We start from the raw sequence: 23,728 nt of genomic DNA, 5'->3' as shown, positions 1-23,728 counted from the left end.
AGGTTCTATCAATGTAAAGGAGTCAATGTATGGTACTAGAGGAAATTTGGGTGCAATACAGGTGTTGGGTAGATAGACCAACTAGCAGAGCCGCAACTTTTATTGGGGGGACGCATTTCAGGAGCGTACTATTCCTTTCCTCAGATGCAATCGATCGCCAATCGAGTAATAAAGACATAAAAATACATAGAAAGAAAAATAAAAGCATTCCGTTTGCCCATTGAGTCTATCCCTGTACGTTCTTACTGAAATCAGTAGCTGCATGAATAATGGAGCCTCCTATTATAAGATGGACATCCCAGAGAGAAGGCTAAAAACCGCCCCTCTCTTCATTGTGTATATAGCTAGGGGAGCCACCATGATGTGGCCCCCCAGTTCTGACCCAGTAGTTATGTGATCTGCCAAGGGTCGGGAAGTGTAGGAGCTGCTAGGTCCTATAGGTTCCATATGCACACATAGTACAAAGCCTGTATGTGTGACATTATTAATGATTTTATTGCACACATCTAAGTGCTTTTTGATCTTTATTGATCACCACTGTTAAGTCAGCTGCTTACCGTGCGGGGTGTGACCACCCTTATGTACTGGCCATCTTCTGCTTCAGAATGCATGAAATCATTGCAAATGTCTTAATAAAAAAAAATTATCAGGAGCTTTTATACCCTGTAAAAGTCCCCTGCTCTACCATTCAGGGTGGCCTTAAGGTGACCATACACATTAAATTAATGTCACCCAAATCCAATATTGTGGTATTTTTTAATGGTACGATATTGAGGTACATATAATATAATGAATGTATTAAAATGATTAGATTTTAGATTAGAAAAACCTTCACTATTAGCATGAGAAAAACTGATAGGACATCATGTATGAAGGCTTATATAGCCATAAAACAGACTACTCAGCAAGACCCTGCATATATTTCAACTTTTAATGAAAACTCAGGTACCCTTTAAGAACCCATCAGCGCCGTGATGTCTTACTTCCTTGGCATTGTGCTAACATATGCCTGAATACTCCAGATCAGCAAACTGCCAAAACTTCTGCTTTTATAGAGGTGTTCACACGTACTGATTATTGATTACTCAAGGACATTTTGGTTAGCACCACCTGACTGCAACTTGCCTCAGTAATTCCTTAGCAGTGTGGAGTTACATAATTTTTCTGTATTTTAGTCTACTTTTAGTTAAATAATGAACTGTTGTAATTGGTCATGTGTTGTTTTTCATCTGAGGTTGCATTTACCTAATTTTAAGATCTTTTAAGCACCAAATGTTTTTGTTATGCCCTGATACATAAAACTATAGCATTCAAAGAGGTTGTACTAGGGCTGAGCGATTATGATTAATGGTGATTATTTAGGTCACGCCCCCTTTTCAACATGCCCCATTTACAGTATGATTAAATGTTGGGCGAATCAAGGTCTTGTGAGGTTTGCTGTTATATTCGGACTGTGGGGTCTCTTCAGACCACAGAGTTTAAAGGGGTATTTCCATGACGCTTGTTCACTAACCTGCAGGCTGTTGTGCTCTCTTCACTTCCAGCTTTTCTCGGCACATAGGTGGGCGGGGTTTCACTTGCACGGGATTGGTTGTAAATGAATTACCACAGTGTGAAGCTGATGTAGCAGAGCTGGATTTGAGTCAGTTTGCATTACATACAGAGGTAAAGGACTCCCTATCTCAGCCCTTATCAGCCAAATTCAATTAAACCGACTGATAAGAGCTCAGAAATTCCGGAGCTCTCACCTCCCCTATCTGAGAAGCTCCACTACTTAAAAGACACAAACAGCTCAGAGCTGTTTCCAGCCCCTCCTCCCCCCTGAGAGCAGGCAGCTACATCACTTGACAAATGAGCAGATAATCCCAAGGGCCATAGTAATGGAGTGTAAACAATGAAGTGAATAAATTAAGATAGCGGCCAAACAAAGCAGTTTTGATAAAGCAATGCATTTAGGAAAAGTTTTAAATCCACATAAACTATTAGTATAGATAGGATCCTTGTGATGGGACAACCCCTTTAATGATCAGAGGCCCAGGGGAGGTGATCAAACATAATATAACAGTGATACTCACCTCTCCTGTGCTCTGGTGCGACACCCTGATGTCTTCAGCATTTCATGATGACATCAGGGAGCACTGATTGGGCCTCAGCATCATGTACTGTATGATGTCAGCCAAACACTCTGAAAACAGCAGGGACAGTGCTGGAGCATAGGAGAGGTGAGTAACTCTATTTATTTATGTTTACTTACCTCTCCTTGCTGTCCGCTTATTATACTCTGGGGTCTGAAGAGACGCCACAGTATTATAATACTAATTTATACTATATTAATAATAATATTGTAATAGCCAAACTGAAATAAATGACGTGAGCAAAATCACTTTGGTTATCCAGGTTATTTCTCGATTAATCGCCCACTCCTGGGGTGCTCTATGTTTTTCTAATGTCTGTAGGTGTAATGGTCAGCAAAATCAAGAAAGGCTAAGACAATCTGCTGATAATAAATACTAAGCTCTATACAACATAACCCTCTAAAATGCTAATATAATAAGAAGTCTGCAGAAATTGAAGACATTATCTAAGACTCTGGCCTTTCCCCGCTATCTCTCTGCAGGAACAGTAAACTTTTTATCTGCTCACATTGGCTTCAATACTAGTAAGCTCTTGTTATCACTGGGCGGTATTACATTGTGGTCAGCGTGACCATTGCTCTGCGAGACAAATGTTAATGTTTGAGCCAAACTGTTAAGGCGGCGATGACATCACCTCACCTCCGATCAGCCTGATAAATCAAGTCATATAAGCTCCAGCTCAGCTCATGTTCTCATTCATTTCATCTCTCCTTGCCACTCACTTTGTAGTCGAAGGCTTCTTCCCAAAATGTCTTTCGCTGGAACATATGAGCTGCAGACCCAGGAAAATTTTGAACCTTTCATGAAAGCCATTGGTAAGTGGAATTAACATTAAAGCTGTAGTAGATGAAGTGGAGAAGTAACCATGAAGTCAGTTGTAGAGGGGTTGTTATAGAGAGAGCATCTGTAAGGCAAAAGGAGTAACCTTCTCCCTAAATTCACAATAGGAGTGCCATTAAGTGACATCACCATGACCAGTGATGTCATAAACCTAAAACCAAGCGTGCAGGGAAGTCTTAGGTCATCTCTCCTGCATGCTAGGACATGCAAACAGATTTCTTAAATTACTGGGCAATGGGAAATGTGCATGTTGCTGTTGTAGGGAACGTGGGAAGTGCAGTCATCCTACAGAATCCCTAAGACTTCAAGATATACATGGTGCCAAGCATAAAGGTCTATATAATGCTCCATTTTTTTTTTAACCCTACATATCTTTAGACTGCTGCTCTTCCGCTGAATCCAACAATGTGTTCACTTTTCTAATATCTGATCCTGTTACAGAGATATGAGATCTGTTAGTTTTCCTACCAATATTAGTAGCCCCATTGCCAGAGGAGAGCACCACTCGGCACTAGAAATCAGTACAAATATACTGTCATGTGGGTGTTCTTCACTCTTCAATACCTGCCCATTTGATAATACACCGCACTGATCCCCCTTTTGCTTCCGTTAAGGCTATTCTTGGAACCTCACTGAGTCTCTCGACACACAGGAAGTGCCAATCACTGTCTATGTTGGGTCACCACTGCAGCCAGTGATTGACTCGGGAGCCATTTATCGAAAGAGTTGAGAAAATAGGGGGACCAGCACAAGAACCCAGAAAGCATTAGAACAGCAGGGGCGGGGGATCTTACAGGTGGATATCACTACTTTTATTTACTTATTTGTATTTTCTAGGATATTCTGCCCATTATTTTTAAAAGGAAAAAATTTACCGGCAAGTCAACACCTATAATCTCCTTCCATGAATAGTTGCCAGATCTCAACTTCAAAGTGTTCAAAGTTTCCTAGAAGTTTGCAAACTTTTTTGGTTCATTTGAAATATTTTTTGGTTTCAGGACTCCCTGAAGAACTAATCCAGAAGGGAAAAGACATCAAGAGCGTAACACAGATTGAGCAAAATGGAAATCACTTTGTAGTCACCGTGACCACAGGCCCCAAGGTCCTACGTAATGAATTCAACATTGGAGAAGAGTCAGAACTTGAATCACTCACAGAAGAAAAAATAAAGGTAAAGATATCATTCTCTTTCTTAAACATGACTGTTTTCCCCCAAAATAGTGAGCACCTCTCCACAAATTGTATCTCATTTTGCAGCTCAACGCCATGCTGTTGGACAGCAGCCATAACTTTTAATTGATCAATATCCCTTGAGATAGATGACTTTCTAGTATAATTTTAAAGGTTCTCATGGCTGAACACAACTGATCAACATGAAGCCAGAGAGATTTTGGACAAACCTTATCCTTACAGTTGGCCTATAGCTAACTTAAAAAGAGAAAACATAAGGTGTTGTCCCACCATAGCAAGTGTCTAATCGGTGGGAGTTCCACCAGTGGGACCACACCAATCATGAGTACAAAGGGATCTCATGTCCTTTGTTTAGACTGGTGTTCACTCTACTACCCTATTCAGTCTCTCTAAGACTGATAGCGATAGCCAAGTAGAGTGGTCCTTCTTTGTCAGCGCTATACATATTGAATGGAGAGGTAGCTCACCAATCCTTGTCACGGAGCACCACCCATGTTCTAGTGATCAGTGATCGAAAATGATTCCAAAAACCCAAATTTTGTGCTCCCCATGAACTCTGTAGTCCTAGGCCTGAGATCTCAAAAGTGATGGAACCAGGTTTGTCCAGGGTTTCTCAATTCTAGTCCTGAAGGGACTCGTCGTTTTTTTTTCTTGAAGAACTTAAATTCATAGTTTATACCATACCCTATACCATACCATATTGTCTGATGGGGGTAACCACTGAATAATGTCTTTATTCCTTCCAGACTACTGTTAATATCGTGGACGGCAAACTGGTTGTGCAACTCAAAGCTGTCACCTCCGTCACAGAACTTTCAGGAGACACCCTTACCAATGTGAGTTTTCTTTAATACCTGAAGGGAATCAGAGATGAATAATTAAGTAATTAGAATATCATATGTATCGTACAGATCACATGTATGATAGAGAAATGATAGACTTTTAGGCAGTGGTGTAACTACCGCAGAGGCAGCGGAGGCGGCTGCCACAGGTCCGGGCCATTAGGGGTCACGGTGACAGCCGCTACCGCTGCATTTTTTTTTTTTTAATAGGCTGTTATGGGCCCTATTTACTTGACACCGTGAGCCCCACAAATACTATCATTATACTCGGGGGTCTTTGCAGACCCCCGAGTATAATGATTGGCGGACCGGGAGAGGTAAGGGAACATAAAAAACACTGTTACTTACCTCTCCACGATCCAGCCAGGCCTCCTTCCTAGTTGTCTGACGTCTCTGACGTCACATGAACCCGGCATGCTTCCCGGGTCATGTGACGTCCGACGTCATAGAAGAAGGACGGCAGCGGAGAAGAGAGCATAGGAGCCGGAGACAGGTAAGAAACAGTAGTTTTTTATGTTTTTATTCCCCCCGGGTCTCTGATTATTATACTCTGGAGTCTGAAAAGACCCCCGAGTATAATAATTGTTTATGGGTGTCCACTATGGGCTATGATACTGTGTTCAGGGGCCACTATGGGGGATAATATTGTGTGCAGGGGCCAATATGGGGGATAATACTGTGTGCAGGGGCCACTATGGGGCATAATACTGTGTGCAGGGGCCACTATGGGGGATAATACTGTGTGCAGGGGGCACTAAGGGACATAATACTGTGTGCAGGAGACACTATGGGGGATAATACTGTGTGCAGGGGCCACTATGGGGGATAATACTGTGTGCAGGGGCCACTATGGGGGATAATGATGTGTGCAGGGGCCACTATGGGGCATAATACTGTGTGCAGGGGCCACTATGGGGGATAATACTGTGTGCAGGGGCCACTAAGGGACATAATACTGTGTGCAGGAGACACTATGGGGGATAATACTGTGTGCAGGGGCCACTATGGGGGATAATACTGTGTGTAGGGGACACTAAGGGACATAATACTGTGTGCAGGGGCCACTATTGGGGATGATACTGTGTGCAGGGGCCACTATGGGGGATAATACTATGTATAGGGGCCAATATGGGGGATAATACTGTGTGCAGGGGCCACTATGGGGGATAATACTGTGTGCAGGGGACACTAAGGGACATAATACTGTGTGCAGGGGCCACTATTGGGGATGATACTGTGTGCAGGGGCCACTATGGGGGATAATACTATGTATAGGGGCCAATATGGGGGATAATACTGTGTGCAGGGGCCACTATGGGGGATAATACTGTATGCAGGGGCCACTATGGGGTATAATACTTTGTGCAGGGGCCACTATGGGGGATAATACTGTATGCAGGGGCCACTATGGGGTATAATACTTTGTGCAGGGGCCACTATTGGGGACGATACTGTGTACAGGGGACACTATGGGATATAATACTGTGTACAGGGGCCACTAAGGGACATAATACTGTGTGCAGGGGCCACTATGGGGCATAATACTGTGTGCAGAGGCCACTATGGGGGATAATACTGTGTGCAGGGGCCACTATGGAGGATAATACTGTGTGCAGGGCTTACTAAGGGACATAATAGAGTGCGGAGGAGGGGGTCGGTCGAGGTCGTCGGTGTCAGTTGGGGGGGGGCCATGTCAAAAGTTCGCCACGGAGCCCCGCCATTCCTAGTTACGCCACTGCTTTTAGGATTGTATATGGAGGAAAGGAGGACTTCTAGCCAGGTTTCTTGAGGCTGTTAGACATATATGTAGACATATTTAGGAGATTCCTAGCACCGATCACACAATTCCTAGGTGGCGCTATTTTACTCTTGCCATTAACTCTATCAATAGCTTTTATTGTAATGTAAGTGCAATCACATATACAGTGCTATATAATGGCATGGTTATATATCTATTAATAATCACCGGCTTTTATCTCTCAGGTTATGACTCTGAAAGACATCGTCTACAAGAGAGTGAGCAAGAAGATCGCATAGATGAGAAATCTCATATTACTTTTACTGTGTAAAATAAACGCTTGTAATGTAAAATAAAGTAAAGTCTCATGTTCTCACTATATTATACAGAGACATCCCTGATCTATAATTCTCCAAATACTGTACAAATCTATAAGGTACTAAAATCCAAATTCTTCTACATACATTATGGAATATTTGTATACAAAGGGTCAATTATATAGTAGTTATATTCTTGTACATATGAGCAGTATTATAGTAGTTATATTCTTATACATAGGAGCAGTATTATAGTAGTTATATTCTTGTACATAGGAGGTAGTATTATAGCAGTTATATTCTTGTACATAGGAGTAGTATTATAGTAGTTATATTCTTATACATAGGAGCAGTATTATAGTAGTTATATTCTTATACATAGGAGCAGTATTATAGTAGTTATATTCTTGTACATAGGAGCAGTATTATAGTAGTTATATTCTTGTACATAGGAGCAGTATTATAGTAGTTATATTCTTGTACATAGGACGTAGTATTATAGTAGTTATATTCTTATACATAGGAGCAGTATTATAGTAGTTATATTCTTGTACATAGGAGGTAGTATTATAGTAGTTATATTCTTGTACATAGGAGCAGTATTATAGTAGTTATATTCTTGTACATAGGAGGTAGTATTATAGTAGTTATATTCTTGTACATAGGAGTAGTATTATAGTAGTTATATTCTTGTACTTAGGAGCAGTATTATAGTAGTTATATTCTTGTACATAGGAGCAGTATTATAGTAGTTATATTCTTGTACATAGGAGTAGTATTATAGTAGTTATATTCTTGTACATAGGAGCAGTATTATAGTAGTTATATTCTTGTACATAGGAGTAGTATTATAGTAGTTATATTCTTGTACATAGGGGGCAGTATTATAGTAGTTATATTCTTGTACATTGGAGCAGTATTATAGTAGTTATATTCTTGTATATTGGAGCAGTATTATAGTAGTTATATTCTTGTACATAGGAGCAGTATTAGAGTAATTATATTCTTGTACATAGGAGAAGTATTATAGTAGTTATATTCTTGTATATTGGAGCAGTATTATAGTAGTTATATTCTTGTACATAGGATCAGTATTATAGTAGTTATATTCTTGTACATAGAAGCAGTATTATAGTAGTTATATTCTTGTACATAGGAGCAGTATTATAGTAGTTATATTCTTGTACATAGGAGGTAGTATTATAGTAGTTATATTCTTGTACATAGGAGCAGTATTATAGTAATTATATTCTTGTACATAGGAGGCAGTATTATAGTAGTTATATTCTTGTACATAGGAGCAGAATTATAGTAGTTATATTCTTGTACATAGGAGCAGTATTATAGTAGTTATATTCTTGTACATAGGAGTAGTATTATAGTAGTTATATTCTTGTACATAGGAGGCAGTATTATAGCAGTTATATTCTTGTACATAGGAGCAGTATTATAGTAGTTATACTCTTGTACATAGGAGCAGTATTATAGTAGTTATATTCTTGTACATAGGAGCAGTATTATAGTAGTTATATTCTTGTACATAGGAGGCAGTATTATAGCAGTTATATTCTTGTACATAGGAGCATTATTATAGTCAGTGGCATAACTACCGGGGTAGCAGGGGTAGCGGCTGCCACAGGGCCGGGGACATTAGGGGCCCGGCGACAGCCGCTACCGCTGTGTTTTTTTTTTTAATAGGCCGTTACCGGCTGGAGTAACTGGAGTAACGGGCCCTATTTACTTACCAATCCTGGCAAGGGCCGGGATCGGTAAGTGACGCCACGGGCCCCACAAACACTCTTATTATAATCAGGGGTCTTTTCAGACCCCCAAGTATAATGATCGGAAGCCCAAGAGCGGTAAGGGAACATAAAAAACTGTGTTACTTAACTCTCCACGCTCCAGACAGGCTTCGTCCTAGTTGTGTGACGTATCTGACGTCACATGACCGGGACCTGCGTACATATCTGCATTACCCATGTCCAGTCTTGAACGGACCTCCTCATAGAAGCTGATCAGATTAGTCTGACAGGACCGATTCCTCATAAACCCATGCTGATTTGGTGTTATAAGATTATTTACATTGAGATACTCCAGGATAGCATCTCTTAGAAAGCCCTCAAATATCTTCCCAACCACAGAAGTCAAACTTACTGGCCAATAGTTTCCAGTTTCACTTTTACACCCCTTTGTGAAAATTGGCATCACACATGCGCTAATCCTGTGGAACGACCCAGTCATTACTGAATCCTTTAATATTAGATACAAGGGTCTATCTATCACCATGCTTAATTCCCTCATAACTCGGGGGTGTATTCCATCTGGACCGGGCGATTTCTCTATTTTAAACAGGCGACATTTAATTGAGCGTTAACATTACCCCTAATCATGTTGCTGGCCAATGGATTCACTGTAGAGAAGAAGGCATTTAATACTTGTGCTTTTTCCTTATCCTCCTCCACCATTACACCCAGATTATTTTTGAGAGTGCCCACATTGTCAGTTTTTATTCTCTTATTATTTACGTAATTGAAGAATAATTTTGGATTATTTTTACTCTCCTTGGCAATTTTTCTCTCAGCCTCCATCTCCTTTATTTGTCTTTTGCACAATTTACTTTTCTCCTTATAATTTTTAATGCTGTGTCGCTACTCTCTTGTTTTAGAGAGGGTTTGTTAGATTCAGGGTCCCAGAAATATCTGTCAGTAGCTTCATTCCCTGTCCTTATTAAGACTGTATAAAAGTTTGGCAAAGCATGTACATAGGATGAGGAGAATCATGATAGACTTTTTTGTAGCAAGCATTTGTAAAGCCGGTATCTTAGGTGTACGCCCCTTTACCTTTCTCAGATGCAGATGGCAAGATAAAAGAATAGGCTCCCTCCACCTGCGGCTGATCCTCATGAGCAGGACTCTCCTGTGTATTCTCTGATTTCTAATGATCTGGTGCTGGGTTACACATCCCCTCTGGACCCCTTGTCTTTTCAGCATTTATCTTGACATGCTCATCCACTATAGCATACAGTGTTGGCCAAAAGTATTGGCCCCCCTGCAATTCTGTCAGATAATACTCATGTTCTTCCAGAAAATGATTGAAAGCACAAACTCTTTGGTATTAATATCTTCATTTATTTTGCTTGCAATGAAAAAACACAAAAGAGAATGAAAAAAAAAAGTCAAATCATTGATCATTTTACACAAAACTCCAAAAATGGGCCGGACAAAAGTATTGGCGCCCTCAGCCTAATACATGGTAGCACAACCTTTAGACACAATAACTGCGAACAACCGCTTCCGCTAACCAGCAATGAGTTTCTTACAAGGCTCTGCTGGAATTTTAGATCATTCTTCTTTGGCAAACTGCTCCAAAACGTATACACGTGTAAGAATGTGAGCGCTCAAAACAGATCACATTCATTTCAATGGGTCGTTACAGGCGTATAACACGTGTAATTTTGTGCGCGTAATTTTGCCAAACACTAAACTTGTGCACCAATAGTTTCTGCGTAGCTTCCATAGAGGTAAACAGAGGTTATGGAAATGGTGCAGCTTTCTGTGCTATGCTGTTTCCATAACGCCGGTTTACTTGGCCATAAAACACAATAAATTATGATTTATTGCACAAAACCCCTTTAAATTATATGCTTCTAGCAACCACCACTAGGGAGCACTTGCTGCATTAAATTCATTAAGTTTGGGGTTTGGAGATCTCATAAATGATGATTTGGGAATCCAGTCACTGCCCTATAGCCTATTTGGACAGTTTGCCATTTATTGATGGTCTGATAAGTCTGACCAAACCTTTCACAATTTCAGGTGGAATATCCATATATACATATATCAAGGTTATTTAATCCAAGTAAAAGGCTTAGAAACTGCTATGTAAGTCAAAAACATTGGCAGATAGTGTAACAAATGGTAATATACATAGATTGTACAAGGTCCCTTATATGTACAGTAATTGTTATATATTATAATACATACATTTATGTGCTTTTACCACCTTTTTGATCACCTTTATTGAGACTAAGTTAGTTACCTGGCTAAGTGTAAATGTGCACTATATGTTATTGTAAAGTATTACATCGGACCTATCAACAATACTGAGAATATGTCACCCTTATACATGTATCCTCACTGGTAGGTAACTGAGAGTCGGCTATGTACCTGGCTGGGTGTGACTGTGCACTAGATAGTATTGTAAAGCATTGTGTCTATCTACAACACTGAGAATATGTCACCATATACATGTATCCTCACTGGTAGGTAACTGAGAGTTGGCTATGTACCTACCTGGGTGTGACTATACACTAGATAGTATTGTAAAGCATCGTGTCTATCTACAACACTGAGAATATGTCATCCTTATACATATGTCCTCACTCTTAGATTACTAACAGTCGGCTATGTACCTGCTTGGGTGTGACTGTGCACTAGATAGTATTGTAAAGCATCATGTCTATCTACAACACTGAGAATATGTCACCATATACATGTATCCTCACTGGTAGGTAACTGAGTGTTGGCTATGTAACTACCTGGGTGTGACTGTGCACTAGATAGTATTATAAAGCATCGTCCCTATCAACAACACTGAGAATATGTCACCCTTATACATGTATCCTCACTGGTAGGTAACTGAGAGTTGGCTATGTACCTACCTGGGTGTGACTATACACTAGATAGTATTGTAAAGCATCGTGTCTATCTACAACACTGAGAATATGTCATCCTTATACATATGTCCTCACTCTTAGATTACTAAGAGTCGGCTATGTACCTGCTTGGGTGTGACTGTGCACTAGATAGTATTATAAAGCATCGTCCCTATCAACAACACTGAGAATATGTCACCTTTACCCATGTATCCTCACTCTTAGGTAACTGAGAGTCGGCTATGTACCTGCCTGGGTGTGACTATGCATTAGATGGAGTTGTAAAAGAAGCCCCCAGACAGCGGACCCGCAGGGGTAGCTAAAAGGGGCGCATGACTATAAAGAGGATTAGAGCTAGTTAGGTCAGATCAAGTGTAAAAGTTCAGTTTGAGGGCAGAAGGTGGGGTCAAGATACTGTTTAGATAAACAATAGTACACAGCGGGCTTGGATCATTCTGGAGTGGAGTTAGAGAAGGAAAGTTGTCCCGCCAGCCCTCCATTAATATTGATTGTCATGGCGGCGTAGAAAGGAGGGGTCTCTGGAGGCCTTATTAGTAGTTAAATCATTAGTGGGGGTGGAGGACCAGGGGGGTCATCTACACCCAATTAGTAATTAGCAGTTTTGAAAGGGACATTGTTTTATTGGGGATACAGTTACATGTTATTGTAAGTTATTGGAATGTGGATGATGGTAGGTTGTTTTGGTAATATGGTTAATTTATGGTTATTTAAAGTGTAAAATTAATAAATGCCGCTGTGGCCTTTTCCACCAGCCTGGTGTCCATGTCTTATTGGGGCTCTAGAAAGGTAACAAGGGGGTGGTGGTTGGAAGTTAGGGCACAGCTCGTATGGACTGTTTTACTAGTCAAGTGTTTTAATCCTCAACAATACAGAGAATGTCACCCTTAAGCATCCTCATTCTTAGGTAAGGCCTGGTTCACCTCTGCATAAGTAATCTGGAACTGCGGTTATCACTGCACATCGTTACCGCTGATTATCTACAGATTAAGTATAGATTGTAGCTATGGCAGCCTTATGCATGGTTCACATCTGCGTTTGGTAATCCGTTCGGGAATCCGCATGGGGACCCCCTAAACAGAATACCAAAGGCATTTTCAAGCGGTGTGCAGAGGAAACACACGGACCCCGTAGACTATAATGTGGTCCATGTGCTTGCCGCGAGATCTCCGCAGGGATCATGTGGACAGGAAAGTGCTTCACAATCTGCTTTCCTCTCCGCATGAGTCATTCCCCTGGCAAGCACACAGACTCCATTATACTCTATGGGGTCCTGTGCTTCCTCTGCACACCGTGTGGTAGTGTGTTTATTAGTCCGTTCGGGGGGTCCCCATGCGGACTCCCCAGAATGGATTACCAAACGCAGATGTGAACCAAGGGTAACTGAAAGTCAGCTATTTACCTGACTAGGTGTGACCGTACGCTAGATAATATTGTTTAGGCCTCATTATATCAGGACTTATTGCAAATTAGCAGGTTTATAAGGTTTCTGAATTTCATCCTAATTTATTATGCCAAAGGGTGTAAAAAGTAGATGAAATAACTATATGGGTAACCTGGTCAGCATAAAGGGCTTTCTTCACAGCAATAGCAGATCAAATGGAAAGGAAATATATTGTATATCATCTTCTCCAAAGTTTAATCTTCCCATTCTATAGATGGTTTGCGTGTTTTTCAGACACCTTATATCAGTACAGTCTTGGTACACCAGGTGCCCGATTTTCTTCACAGTAATGGACTCCCTTGACGTTTCCCTTGAGGGAAACCTGTATAGTAACTGTATAGTATAGTAACTATATAGTAACTGTGTCTCCGCGCTCTCTAGTTCTCTTTTTTATCCTTTGTTCTCTGCAGCATATACTCACTACGCGGCACCACACACTGTGTCTTCTGGTCCTTACCAAACCCAACACCGTGCTCCTCGATATATGCTCCCTCATGCCAGCCATGACCTTTCCCTTATCTTTATGGTTACACTCTTGGCAACCTTGGAAAAGGTTTGATAATCATTGACTCTCTAAGGCAATCTCTGTATCTATAGTTGAACTCCTTGGAAACATCTTGTCTTCCTGTACTCCACTGGCAACCGTGGCTGCTGAGTTTCTGGAGGTGGTCCCACCATTCTTCTGTGTTGGCTTTCACAAAAGGGGAATAGTCCAGCAGAGGTTTGGAGGCTGAAACAAAAATGTGCAAGAGTGAAGAGTATTCTGCAGAGTTCACAAGTGCCCTCGTACTATCCCACTGGCATTTGGGGGTTAAGCTGGTCCATGACTTCATAGGAGATGGTCTCCCACTTCTATCTGAGCATATTATCTTCTCGTTCAGCTTTTTGACTCACAAGGGCTCTATCTCTGACCTGCAGTGATAATTCTCTCAGTCAATTAAAGAGGACCTTTCACGTCCTGGGCACAGCACTCGTCCATAGCCCTGTACTGTCAGTGGGGGGTGTCCCTTACTGTCTAAGCTGTGAGAAATGCCCCTCCTGATTGTACTCATCCATGAACTAGTACTGCGTGGCGTTCCTCACCGCTCAGCATCATTGATGGTTGTAAAGTCCCCTCTGACAGTATAGGGCTATGGACAGTACTGGGGGCGTTCCTCACAGCCCGGCTAGACTGTCATGAACACCCTTCCGACAGTGGCCAGTCATCAGTAATGGCACTGATATCTCCAGCCCCGGGGCACATAACGGGAAAGCCGGCAGTGCGCTGAATTCAGCGTACTTTTGCATTTCTAGCGTTATATAAAACCGCATTTGCCCGAGGACATGAAAGGTCCTAATTAACAGGGAATATGCAAATAAAACGTCTTTGGTGGAAAAGAAGAACTTGTTATAGCAACTCCTTATAGATCAATGTATGGGTTTCATAAAACCTAAGAGAATAATCTGCGAATAATAGCTAAAAGGAAGAAGGATCCATCTCCAGACAGCTATACACCTTATTGGGGATGTCTCCCTCTGAACATGATGAGAGGCAATAACCACAAAACATTGGCCTGCTGATGCTCCCTATTCCTTTTTGGTACGATACTGGTATGGAGATGATATTAATGGTTTTGCTCCTTGTACTCAGTGAAAGGTAATGTAAAGCTACAGCATAAAAGACAATTGTGTGCTTACTACTGTGTGTTTTTGCCTCGGGGCATAAAGAGACTTCCAGAGACAAGTCTTGATAAGTTTGGTGTAAAGGAACTGCAGAGCCCTGATTTCTCAACCTCGTCCAACCCCTTTGGGATGACTTATAAACCAGACCTTCTCCTCCAACATCAGTGCATGACCTAACAAATATTGCAGGGGAACCACAGGACCAAAGGCGACCCAGATGGTCATTCCACCACTCCACCTCTGGGTCGTCTTTGCTCCTGTGGCTCTCCTACATCCGTACATCTTGCCGACAAGGATCCAGCTGCTGTCCCTTCACTTCGTTATATTCTCCATGCATTTTTGGTTGTTGTAACTTCCTTAAAACCAAACCAGGCGAGCAATTCTACAGTATATTGCACAATTGTATTTCACCATATCAAACGGTATTATATGAGGTACGGCTCGGTGCTTGTTCTTTTAGGTGCAGCTAACAAATATTGTGATTCTATGAGCACCAATCACTCCAGAATCTTATGAAAAATCTTCCTAGACATTCAGAGCTACAGAAGATGTGTATTACGAACATCCTATGTTTTGGCATGGGATGTCCAACAAGCTCATATAAGTGTGACGGGCAGGTGTTCACATATTTTTGGCCATCTGGTGTGTCATGAAATGAAAAGCTGCAAATATATAATTAACTCTATACAACACAATACTCTGAGATATAAGTATATAAGAAAAGAGGGAAGTTCATGACATCATAGAAGACTCTGGCCGTTCACCTATATCCTTTCTATAACAACAAAAGACATTTTACGTGCTAGCATTGCTTCTGATACCAGATAGCAGCGCTCATTTACCCCTAGACTCCATTACATTGTGGCGAGCATCACTATGACTTTGCAAAGCAAATATTAGCGTTTGAGTGAATCTCTAGGGGCGGTGGTGACATCAGCTCACCATTGTTCACCCTGACAACAAACCAAACTATATAAGCTCCGGCTCAGCTGAGGTTTTCATTCATTCCACCTTTTTCCGTCACTCGCCTTGCAGCTGAAGACTTCTAGCCACAATGTCCTTCTCTGGAACCTATGAGCTGCAGTCCCACGAGAACTTTGAGCCTTTCATGAAAGCCGTTGGTAAGTCGTAATGACATTCAAGATGTCCTGAATATAGTGAAGTGTGTAGGCCAGAGGTAGACTGGTTGTGATGACACGCCAGGGAACAAGACGCACATCAGCCAAGATCCTCAATTGGATTCGGTGATGTCAATGCACCATGACCAGTGATGTCACTAGTCCTAGATCGAGGATGCGTGTCGGTTTAAATGGAATATTTTTTAAATCAAGCTATACATTTTTGAAGAATTTTTGGTGATTTTTTTTTTAAATGGGTTGCATGATATTATTTATATTTAAAAAAAAAAAAAATCCTGCAGTTCTGACTCTGGCCACTAAGCCAATAATATGTTCACAGTTCCTATGTCATCTGCAGCAGCCACCTCACTTATCAGCACACTAATGTCAGCTATCATCTATATGTAGATAGAAAACTCTCCTATAGACGTCAATAGGATCTGCTCAAGACTAATGTCTCTACGGTTCGCAGTCTATCGCCACGAAATAGGAAGTCACATATTATTTTAGGCTTAGTGGCAAGAGTTGGAATTGCAAGATTTTTAGAATTTTTATAAAATATAGATAACATAAAAAATTAAAAACAACCAAACATTCTTAAAATAGGTTTAACATAAAAATATTAAAATAATATGTTATTTTCTCATGAAACATTTCCTTTAAGCGCCTCTCTTCTCTTCTGATTTGTTAGGCGTTCTATATTATATAGATTACACTGGAAAACACACAGTGGATATCTTAAATGTAAGTAACTGTTTCTTAGGCTGAGGCCCCACATTGCGGAAACGCAGCTTTTTTTGTTGCAGATTTTGTTGCGTTTTTTTGAGCCAAAGCCAAGAGTGGCTACAAATGGAATTGGAAATGTATAGAAAGCTCTTATGCTTCTAACTTCTGTTCAATCCACTCCTGGCTTTGGCTTAAAAAAACGCAACAAAATCTGCAACAAAAAAAGCTGCTCTTCCGCAATGTGGGGCCTCAGCCTTAAGCAGTTTTTTATGCTGATTTCAAATCTGAAAATTGTTTTGCTCTATCAGGTCAAATTGTTAAGATATCCTGACAGTATACAAAATTATATCATATACACTCACCGGCCACTTTATTAGGTACACCATGCTAGTAACGGGTTGGACCCCCTTTTGCCTTCAGAACTGCCTCAATTCTTCGTGGCATAGATTCAACACGATGCTGGAAGCATTCCTCAGAGATTTTGGTCCATATTGACATGATGGCATCACACAGTTGCCGCAGATTTGTCGGCTGCACATCCATGATGCGAATCTCCCGTTCCACCACATCCCAAAGATGCTCTATTGGATTGAGATCTGGTGACTGTGGAGGCCATTGGAGTACAGTGAACTCATTGTCATGTTCAAGAAACCAGTCTGAGATGACTCCAGCTTTATGACATGGCATTGCATTATCCTGCTGAAAGTAGCCATCAGATGTTGGGTACATTGTGGTCATAAAGGGATGGACATGGTCAGCAACAATACTCAGGTAGGCTTTGGCATTGCAACGATACTCAATTGGTACCAAGGGGCCCAAAGAGTGCCAAGAAAATACTCCCCACACCATGACACCACCACCACCAGCCTGAACCGTTGATACAAGGCAGGATGGATCCATGCTTTCATGTTGTTGACGCCAAATTCTGACCCTACCATCCGAATGTCGCAGCAGAAATCGAGACTCATCAGACCAGGCAACGTTTTTCCAATCTTCAATTGTCCAATTTCGATGAGCTTGTGCAGATTGTAGCCTCAGTTTCCTGTTCTTAGCTGAAAGGAGTGGCACCCGGTGTGGTCTTCTGCTGCTGTAGCCCATCTGCCTCAAAGTTCGACGTACTGTGCGTTCAGAGATGCTCTTCTGGCTACCTTGGTTGTAACGGGTGGCTATTTGAGTCACTGTTGCCTTTCTATCAGCTCAAACCAGTCTGGCCATTCTCCTCTGACCTCTGGCATCAACAACGCATTTCCGCCCACAGAACTGCCGCTCACTGGATGTTTTTTCTTTTTCGGACCATTCTCTGTAAACCCTAGAGATGGTTGTGCGTGAAAATCCCAGTAGATCAGCAGTTTCTGAAATACTCAGACCAGCCCTTCTGGCACCAACAACCATGCCACGTTCAAAGGCACTCAAATCACCTTTCTTCCCCATACTGATGCTCGGTTTGACCTGCAGGAGATTGTCTTGACCATGTCTACATGCCCAAATGCACTGAGTTGCCGCCATGTGATTGGCTGATTAGAAATTAAGTGTTAACGAGCAGTTGGACAGGTGTACCTAATAAAGTGGCCGGTGAGTGTATATTCTCAATAAAGATATATATATATATATATATATATATATATATATATATATATAAAACGGGAATGCAGACAGGATACACAACGTACTGCTGCTTCATAAGCAAATAGGACAGCAGAGATAGGAAGCAACACTACATCAAGAAGAATTGGCCGATCAGAGATAGAAAGTAGCCAGGAAATAAAAACGTTCTTCATCCACCGTTGGTTGATCGTGACAAGATTCTCATGCCACCGCTTCATGTAAAGTTGGGACTTATGAAAAATTTTCTCAAGAAATTAGACAGCGACACTGATGCATTTCGGTAACTGCACAACAAGTTCCCAGGGTTGAGTTATGCAAAGGTAAAAGGAAGATGTATTCATAGAATTTGGAAAAAACAGCCCATTCATTTCTTTGGGGAGCGCACATATGCCGGCTCCCATAGAAAGCAATGGAATCTGTTTTAACGCCGCTGATTCGGAACGTTTACACGTTCAGAATCAGTCAGCGTATACTCCGTGTGAAGGGGCCCTAAAAGTAATCATGGCTGATGAACACTTTCAAGACATTCTAAGTGTGTGGGTGGCATTCAAGTCAGTTGTAATCAATTTCCTTGGAAATAAGAAAAGTGCTGACTAGGTGAATGTTGTACAAAAATGCATTAGTGCATACAAACATCTTGGCTGCAATATGTCTCTGAAAATTCATCTACTCAACTCGCATCTGGACTTCTTCCCAGAAAACCTAGACGCAGTCAGCGATGAACATGGCGAGCGCTTCCACCAGGACATTTTGGTGATGGATTCACGCTATCCGGGCCGGTGGAGTGCAGCGATGTTGTCAGACTACTGTTGGACGCTTCAGCGTCATTTGTCAACTCATCAGTATAAGCCGAAGTCCACAGCCAAGAAATCTAAACCATGAACATGTTCAACGAATTTTTTCACATATTTCACAGATATTAGACTTCAGACTGAGTTTTTTTGAATTTTTATCGTATAATGATGTATGTTATACATGTATATCATTTCAGTAGCTATAGCCACCTTCATGTTTACGTTTATAATTCACGTAGCAATAACTTTTAAAGTTTTTGTGCAAAAGTTACATTTCTTATGTTTTGGAGTGATTGATTGAAATATAAAATTTAAGATCGTGGATATTTCAAGAATGGCGGGTGATAGAGAAAAACAGATTGGATATTTGAAATCAGCATGTTCAAATTGACTAGGATCGATTATTGTATAGCAAGATATCCACAGAAAGTTTTTTGTTGTTGTCCAGTGTTATTATATCATTCTATATGGTATTCTAGAAATAGGTTTCCTCCTCAGCCTCCTCCTCACATTCATATATGTAATATTAAATTGGATTTAGGTATTCCTGAGTTGTTCATCTCAAAGGCAAAGGATGCCAAGACTATAACAAGCATTGAGCAGAATGGAAATCACTTTGTGATCACGGTGACTACTGGCCCCAAAGTTATACGCAACGAATTCAACATCGGAGAAGAGACTGAATTCGAAACATTTAAAAAGGAGAAAGTTAAGGTGAGGAACTGAGGATATCGTTCACTGTATTACAGGAACCTTAAACAAAATCACATATAACGTTGTAGACAATTACAAGTTAAAATTTTTTGTAGGGAAAAAAATTATCCAAAATTTGGTAGGAGTGTTAAAGATTTTCTGTAACCATCTCAGTGGTGACAGTCTATCGTTATGGTATGGGATAATCCTTTTAAGAGAACTTAGCTGTTTTTTTTCCCCTAAAACAGTGCCACACCTGTTCACAGGTAGTCTATGGTATTGCAGCTCAGCCTCATTCACTTTGGTGAAGTTGAACTGTAACACCAGACAAAACCCCGATGGCCTAGGCATAAGTCCTGTTTGGCTATGTGCCAAAAAATTCACTAAGAGTAACCAAAAATTTGTTCTAAATCAGTCATGCCTGGCCTCAATTCCAGTCCTTAAAGGGATTCTACCATTAAAGCAACTTTTTTTCTAATTACCACGTCGGAATAGCCTTAAGAAAGGCTATTCGTCTCCTACCTTTAGATGTGGTCTCCGTCGCACCGTTCCTTAGAAATACTGGTACTTACCGGTATGCTAATGAGGTCTCGGCAGCAATGGTGGCGTCCTTCTTCTTCATCTGCCTCCTCCCCTTGTCTGTCGTCTTCTTTCTTCGTCATGTCTGACACCTGTGCAGTCGGCTGTGACAGCGAGACCCTGTTAGAGCCGACTGCGCATGCCGGCCGGCAGCCATATTTCCAAGGCTGCAACTGCACACATGCGCAATATGCTCCTCACATCTTCACTGAACAGAGTGTACTGTGCATGCTCAGTAAGGTCCGTACAGCCCTCCGACGCCTGGATGAGTTCACTCGCGCGTCAGAGGGCTGTACAGACCTTACTGAGCATGCGCAGTACACTCTGTTCGGCGAAGACGTGAGGAGCGTACTGCGCATGCGCACAATTGCAGCCTTGGAAATATGGCCGCCGACTGCACAGGCGTCAGACATGACGAAGAAAGAAGACGACAGACAAGGAGAGGAGGCAGATGAAGAAGAAGGACGCCCCCATTGCTGCCAAGACCTCATTAGCATACCGGTATGTACCGGTATTTCTAAGGAACGGCGCGACGGAGACCACATCTAAAGGTAGGAGACCAATAGCCTTTCTTAAAGCTATTCCGACATGGTAATTAGAAAACAAGTTGCTTTAATGGTAGAATCCCTTTAAGGAATCCCAACCGCTTACATTTTACAGGACTGGAACTGAAGAGTTTTAATGGAGACAATTACTGACTAAAGCTTTTGTTCCTTCCAGACTACTGTTAATCTTGTGGATGGCAAGCTGGTCATGCAACTTAAAGCTGTCACCTCCGTCATAGAAGTGTCAGGAGACATCCTCACCGGTGTAAGTTTTCTTCAGAGGATTAAAATGATTAAAGATCGAACAGATAACAGAGTGAAAATCCTATGTATTATCGAGAAATAAGAGACACAAACTCCTTAATACAACCATAGGTTTATGTAGGATCTTCTAAAATTGTTAAGGAGGGAAAATGGACTTTTGGCCAGGTCTCTGGACATTTTTGACCCATATCACACAGATTCCTAGTAGAGTGTCCTACTTTACTATATGACTTGGATTTTGCCAAAAAATATACTATAAATCTATAAGAGAAAGACTATGGTTTTGCTTTTCCTAACCTAGCACCCTACCACAGTACCGTACAGCAGCCATATATTACTAGGTCAAGTCCACATTGATGGAAAGTGAAAAGGACTTTGAGGCGGACTTCTAGCTGAAATTAGTCTCCACTTTCCGGCACTTCAGATTTCCACAGCTGCTTTTACTGACTTAGGTGAATGGACCTAGCGAGCAGAGAGTCTTAGGCTGAACGACAGCCATGGAAGCACAGGCCGCAAAATAGGACAGGAATAGGACCTGTCCTATCTGATGTGGCCCGGACTGTCGGCCTACACATGGGACCGTGAAAATCACAGTCGTGTGTACAGGCCCATAGAAAAGAATGGCTCAGTGTGCTATCTGTGGAATACACAGATAGCACAGTCGTCTGTCTGCAAGGGGCCTCAGACAGCATGGTGGCTCAGTGGTTAGCACTGCAGCCTTGCAGTGCTGGAGTCTTGGGTTCAAATCCTGCTAAGGGCAACATCTGCAAGGAGTTTGTATGTTCTCCCCGTGTTTGCGTGAGTTTCCTCCCACACACCAAAGACATACTGATAGGGAATGTAGATTGTGAGCCCCATATGGGACAGTGACTGACAATATCTGTAAAGCGCTGCCGAATATGATTCTGCTATATAAGTAAGCATAATAAGTAAGTAATAATAATAGACCACCACAGTCACAGAATCTGCAGAAAGATTGAGCAAGATCCTTATTTTTTCAGCATCCTCTTTCAGTCTCTGCCTCCCTCTGAATAAAATGGATGGCCAATTTAGGACGGAGTTTAGTGCTGATATTGAGGGGGAATTCCTACATGTGAACTTACCCTTAGTCTTGTTTGCATAGTAAACATTTTGCACAATTTTTATTAAACATAAGACTACTAAAATACGGGCTTACTACTAGCCAACACCGGAGAGAGCTAAAAGTGGCTTTCCCACTATAAGTACTTTTTCTCTACCTGAAGGAGGGGTGATAAGAGTCTGACAGTTGGGGGCCGCACTACTGAGACCCTCACCATCAAAAAAGAAAAATCAGCTCAGATCATTATAAGAAATAGAGATGAGCGAGTAGTATTCGATCGAGTATGTATTTGATCGAATAGTAGGGTATTCGAAATACTCGTACTCGGTCGATTACCACGCGGCAAACGCAGTAAAAATTCGATTCCCCTCCCACCTTCTCTGTCGCTTTTTTTTTCACCAATAACTATGCAGGGAAGGTGGGAAAGGAACTAGGACAACGTAGGCATTAAAAAAAAAAAGATATATAGTAGAGATGAGCGAATATTCGAAATTCGATTCGAGTAGAGGCTCAATATTTGACTATTCGATCGAATACCTACTCGATCAAATACTACACGCTCATCTCTAATAAGAAACTATCAGTATTGTGGTCAGGGTCAGCATCAAGGCATTTTGGGCCCAAAAACTTGATGGCTGGCGTTAGGTGGCGCTACTGTGCTTGTCAGTCATTATTCACTTCTAATGATTCAAAATGTTGGATGATCTAGAACAGTTGTCCCCAAACTTTTTTGCACCAAGGACTAGCATCAAGCGAGGCCATTTTTCCATGGCCCAGCAGGGCGGGGTGGGGCAGGGCTTTGGTCATATGGGACAGGGTTATAGGCGGGCTCCACTGTGTGAATGGGAATGCTCGCCAGCAGCCATCAGGATCCTCTGCGAGGCAGGCGGCTTGACCCCAAGGCTGAATACTTCACACTAGGCCATGTTGTTATGGTAATGTGTAAACTATAGGGTAGCGCAGCGTCCTTAGCAGCAACAGGACGCCGCACCACCTGATAGTTTACATGTTACAATAGCAACGTGGAGTGGCGCAAAGTATCCATCTAAGACTGAGGCCAACCTGCTGCCCTGCCCCGCGAACCGACAAAAAAAAAAACAATGGCCCGACCTCTGATCTAGAATATCTTGGACAATACTATGGTAAAGCTAATGGTTAAGAAAGATGGAGCTTTACCTAAAGCAATGTGTTTTATTTCTTAGGTCTTGTCTATGAATGACATCGTCTACAAGAAAGTGAGCAAGAGGATCGCGTAGATGAGAAATGTGATCTAACTTTTACTGAGTACAATAAAAACTCGGAATGAATAAACCGCTTGTCTCATGTTTACTGCGTATTATATGTACATACAGACCTTTCCTATGTATGGAAAAATGCTGCAGAGTAAGGCTCTGTTCTCACAGAGTAACGCGCCGCTCATTTAGACATGTATACACGTGTCAGAGTGCGGTGCTTCAACACAGATCCATTGATTTCAAAGGG

The 23,728-nt window shown here is 41.6% G+C and overlaps 2 protein-coding genes across 2 annotated transcripts; both read left to right on the top strand.

The window, feature by feature from the left end:
- The first annotated feature begins 2,845 nt into the window (after positions 1 to 2,845).
- Positions 2,846 to 7,108, top strand: LOC142196264 (fatty acid-binding protein 1, liver-like). The gene is made up of 4 exons (XM_075266456.1): positions 2,846 to 2,950; positions 3,974 to 4,146; positions 4,913 to 5,002; positions 6,992 to 7,108. Exons 1-4 carry the CDS (start codon positions 2,884 to 2,886, stop codon positions 7,043 to 7,045), a joined length of 384 nt encoding a protein of 127 aa, XP_075122557.1. The 5' UTR covers positions 2,846 to 2,883; the 3' UTR covers positions 7,046 to 7,108.
- An 8,773-nt stretch (positions 7,109 to 15,881) lies between these two features.
- Positions 15,882 to 23,518, top strand: LOC142196248 (fatty acid-binding protein, liver-like). Its single transcript, XM_075266455.1, has 4 exons — positions 15,882 to 15,962; positions 19,626 to 19,798; positions 21,077 to 21,166; positions 23,449 to 23,518. Exons 1-4 carry the CDS (start codon positions 15,896 to 15,898, stop codon positions 23,500 to 23,502), a joined length of 384 nt encoding a protein of 127 aa, XP_075122556.1. The 5' UTR covers positions 15,882 to 15,895; the 3' UTR covers positions 23,503 to 23,518.
- Positions 23,519 to 23,728: the final 210 nt, after the last annotated feature.

The sequence above is a fragment of the Leptodactylus fuscus genome, chromosome 1 (genome assembly GCF_031893055.1).
Source record: "Leptodactylus fuscus isolate aLepFus1 chromosome 1, aLepFus1.hap2, whole genome shotgun sequence".
NCBI classification, from domain to species: domain Eukaryota; kingdom Metazoa; phylum Chordata; class Amphibia; order Anura; family Leptodactylidae; genus Leptodactylus; species Leptodactylus fuscus.
Note: the sequence above shows the minus strand (reverse complement) of the source record. Positions and strands in the feature narration are given on the sequence as shown.

Bases quoted from the DNA above. Each gene is read 5' to 3' on its own strand.
- LOC142196248 (XM_075266455.1), top strand. From the start codon at position 15,896: ATGTCCTTCTCTGGAACCTATGAGCTGCAGTCCCACGAGAACTTTGAG. The intron at 19,799-21,076 runs GTGAGGAACTGA...TGTTCCTTCCAG, and splicing joins TTAAAAAGGAGAAAGTTAAG to ACTACTGTTAATCTTGTGGA. The intron at 21,167-23,448 runs GTAAGTTTTCTT...TTTATTTCTTAG, and splicing joins CAGGAGACATCCTCACCGGT to GTCTTGTCTATGAATGACAT.
- LOC142196264 (XM_075266456.1), top strand. From the start codon at position 2,884: ATGTCTTTCGCTGGAACATATGAGCTGCAGACCCAGGAAAATTTTGAA. The intron at 4,147-4,912 runs GTAAAGATATCA...TATTCCTTCCAG, and splicing joins TCACAGAAGAAAAAATAAAG to ACTACTGTTAATATCGTGGA. The intron at 5,003-6,991 runs GTGAGTTTTCTT...TTTATCTCTCAG, and splicing joins CAGGAGACACCCTTACCAAT to GTTATGACTCTGAAAGACAT.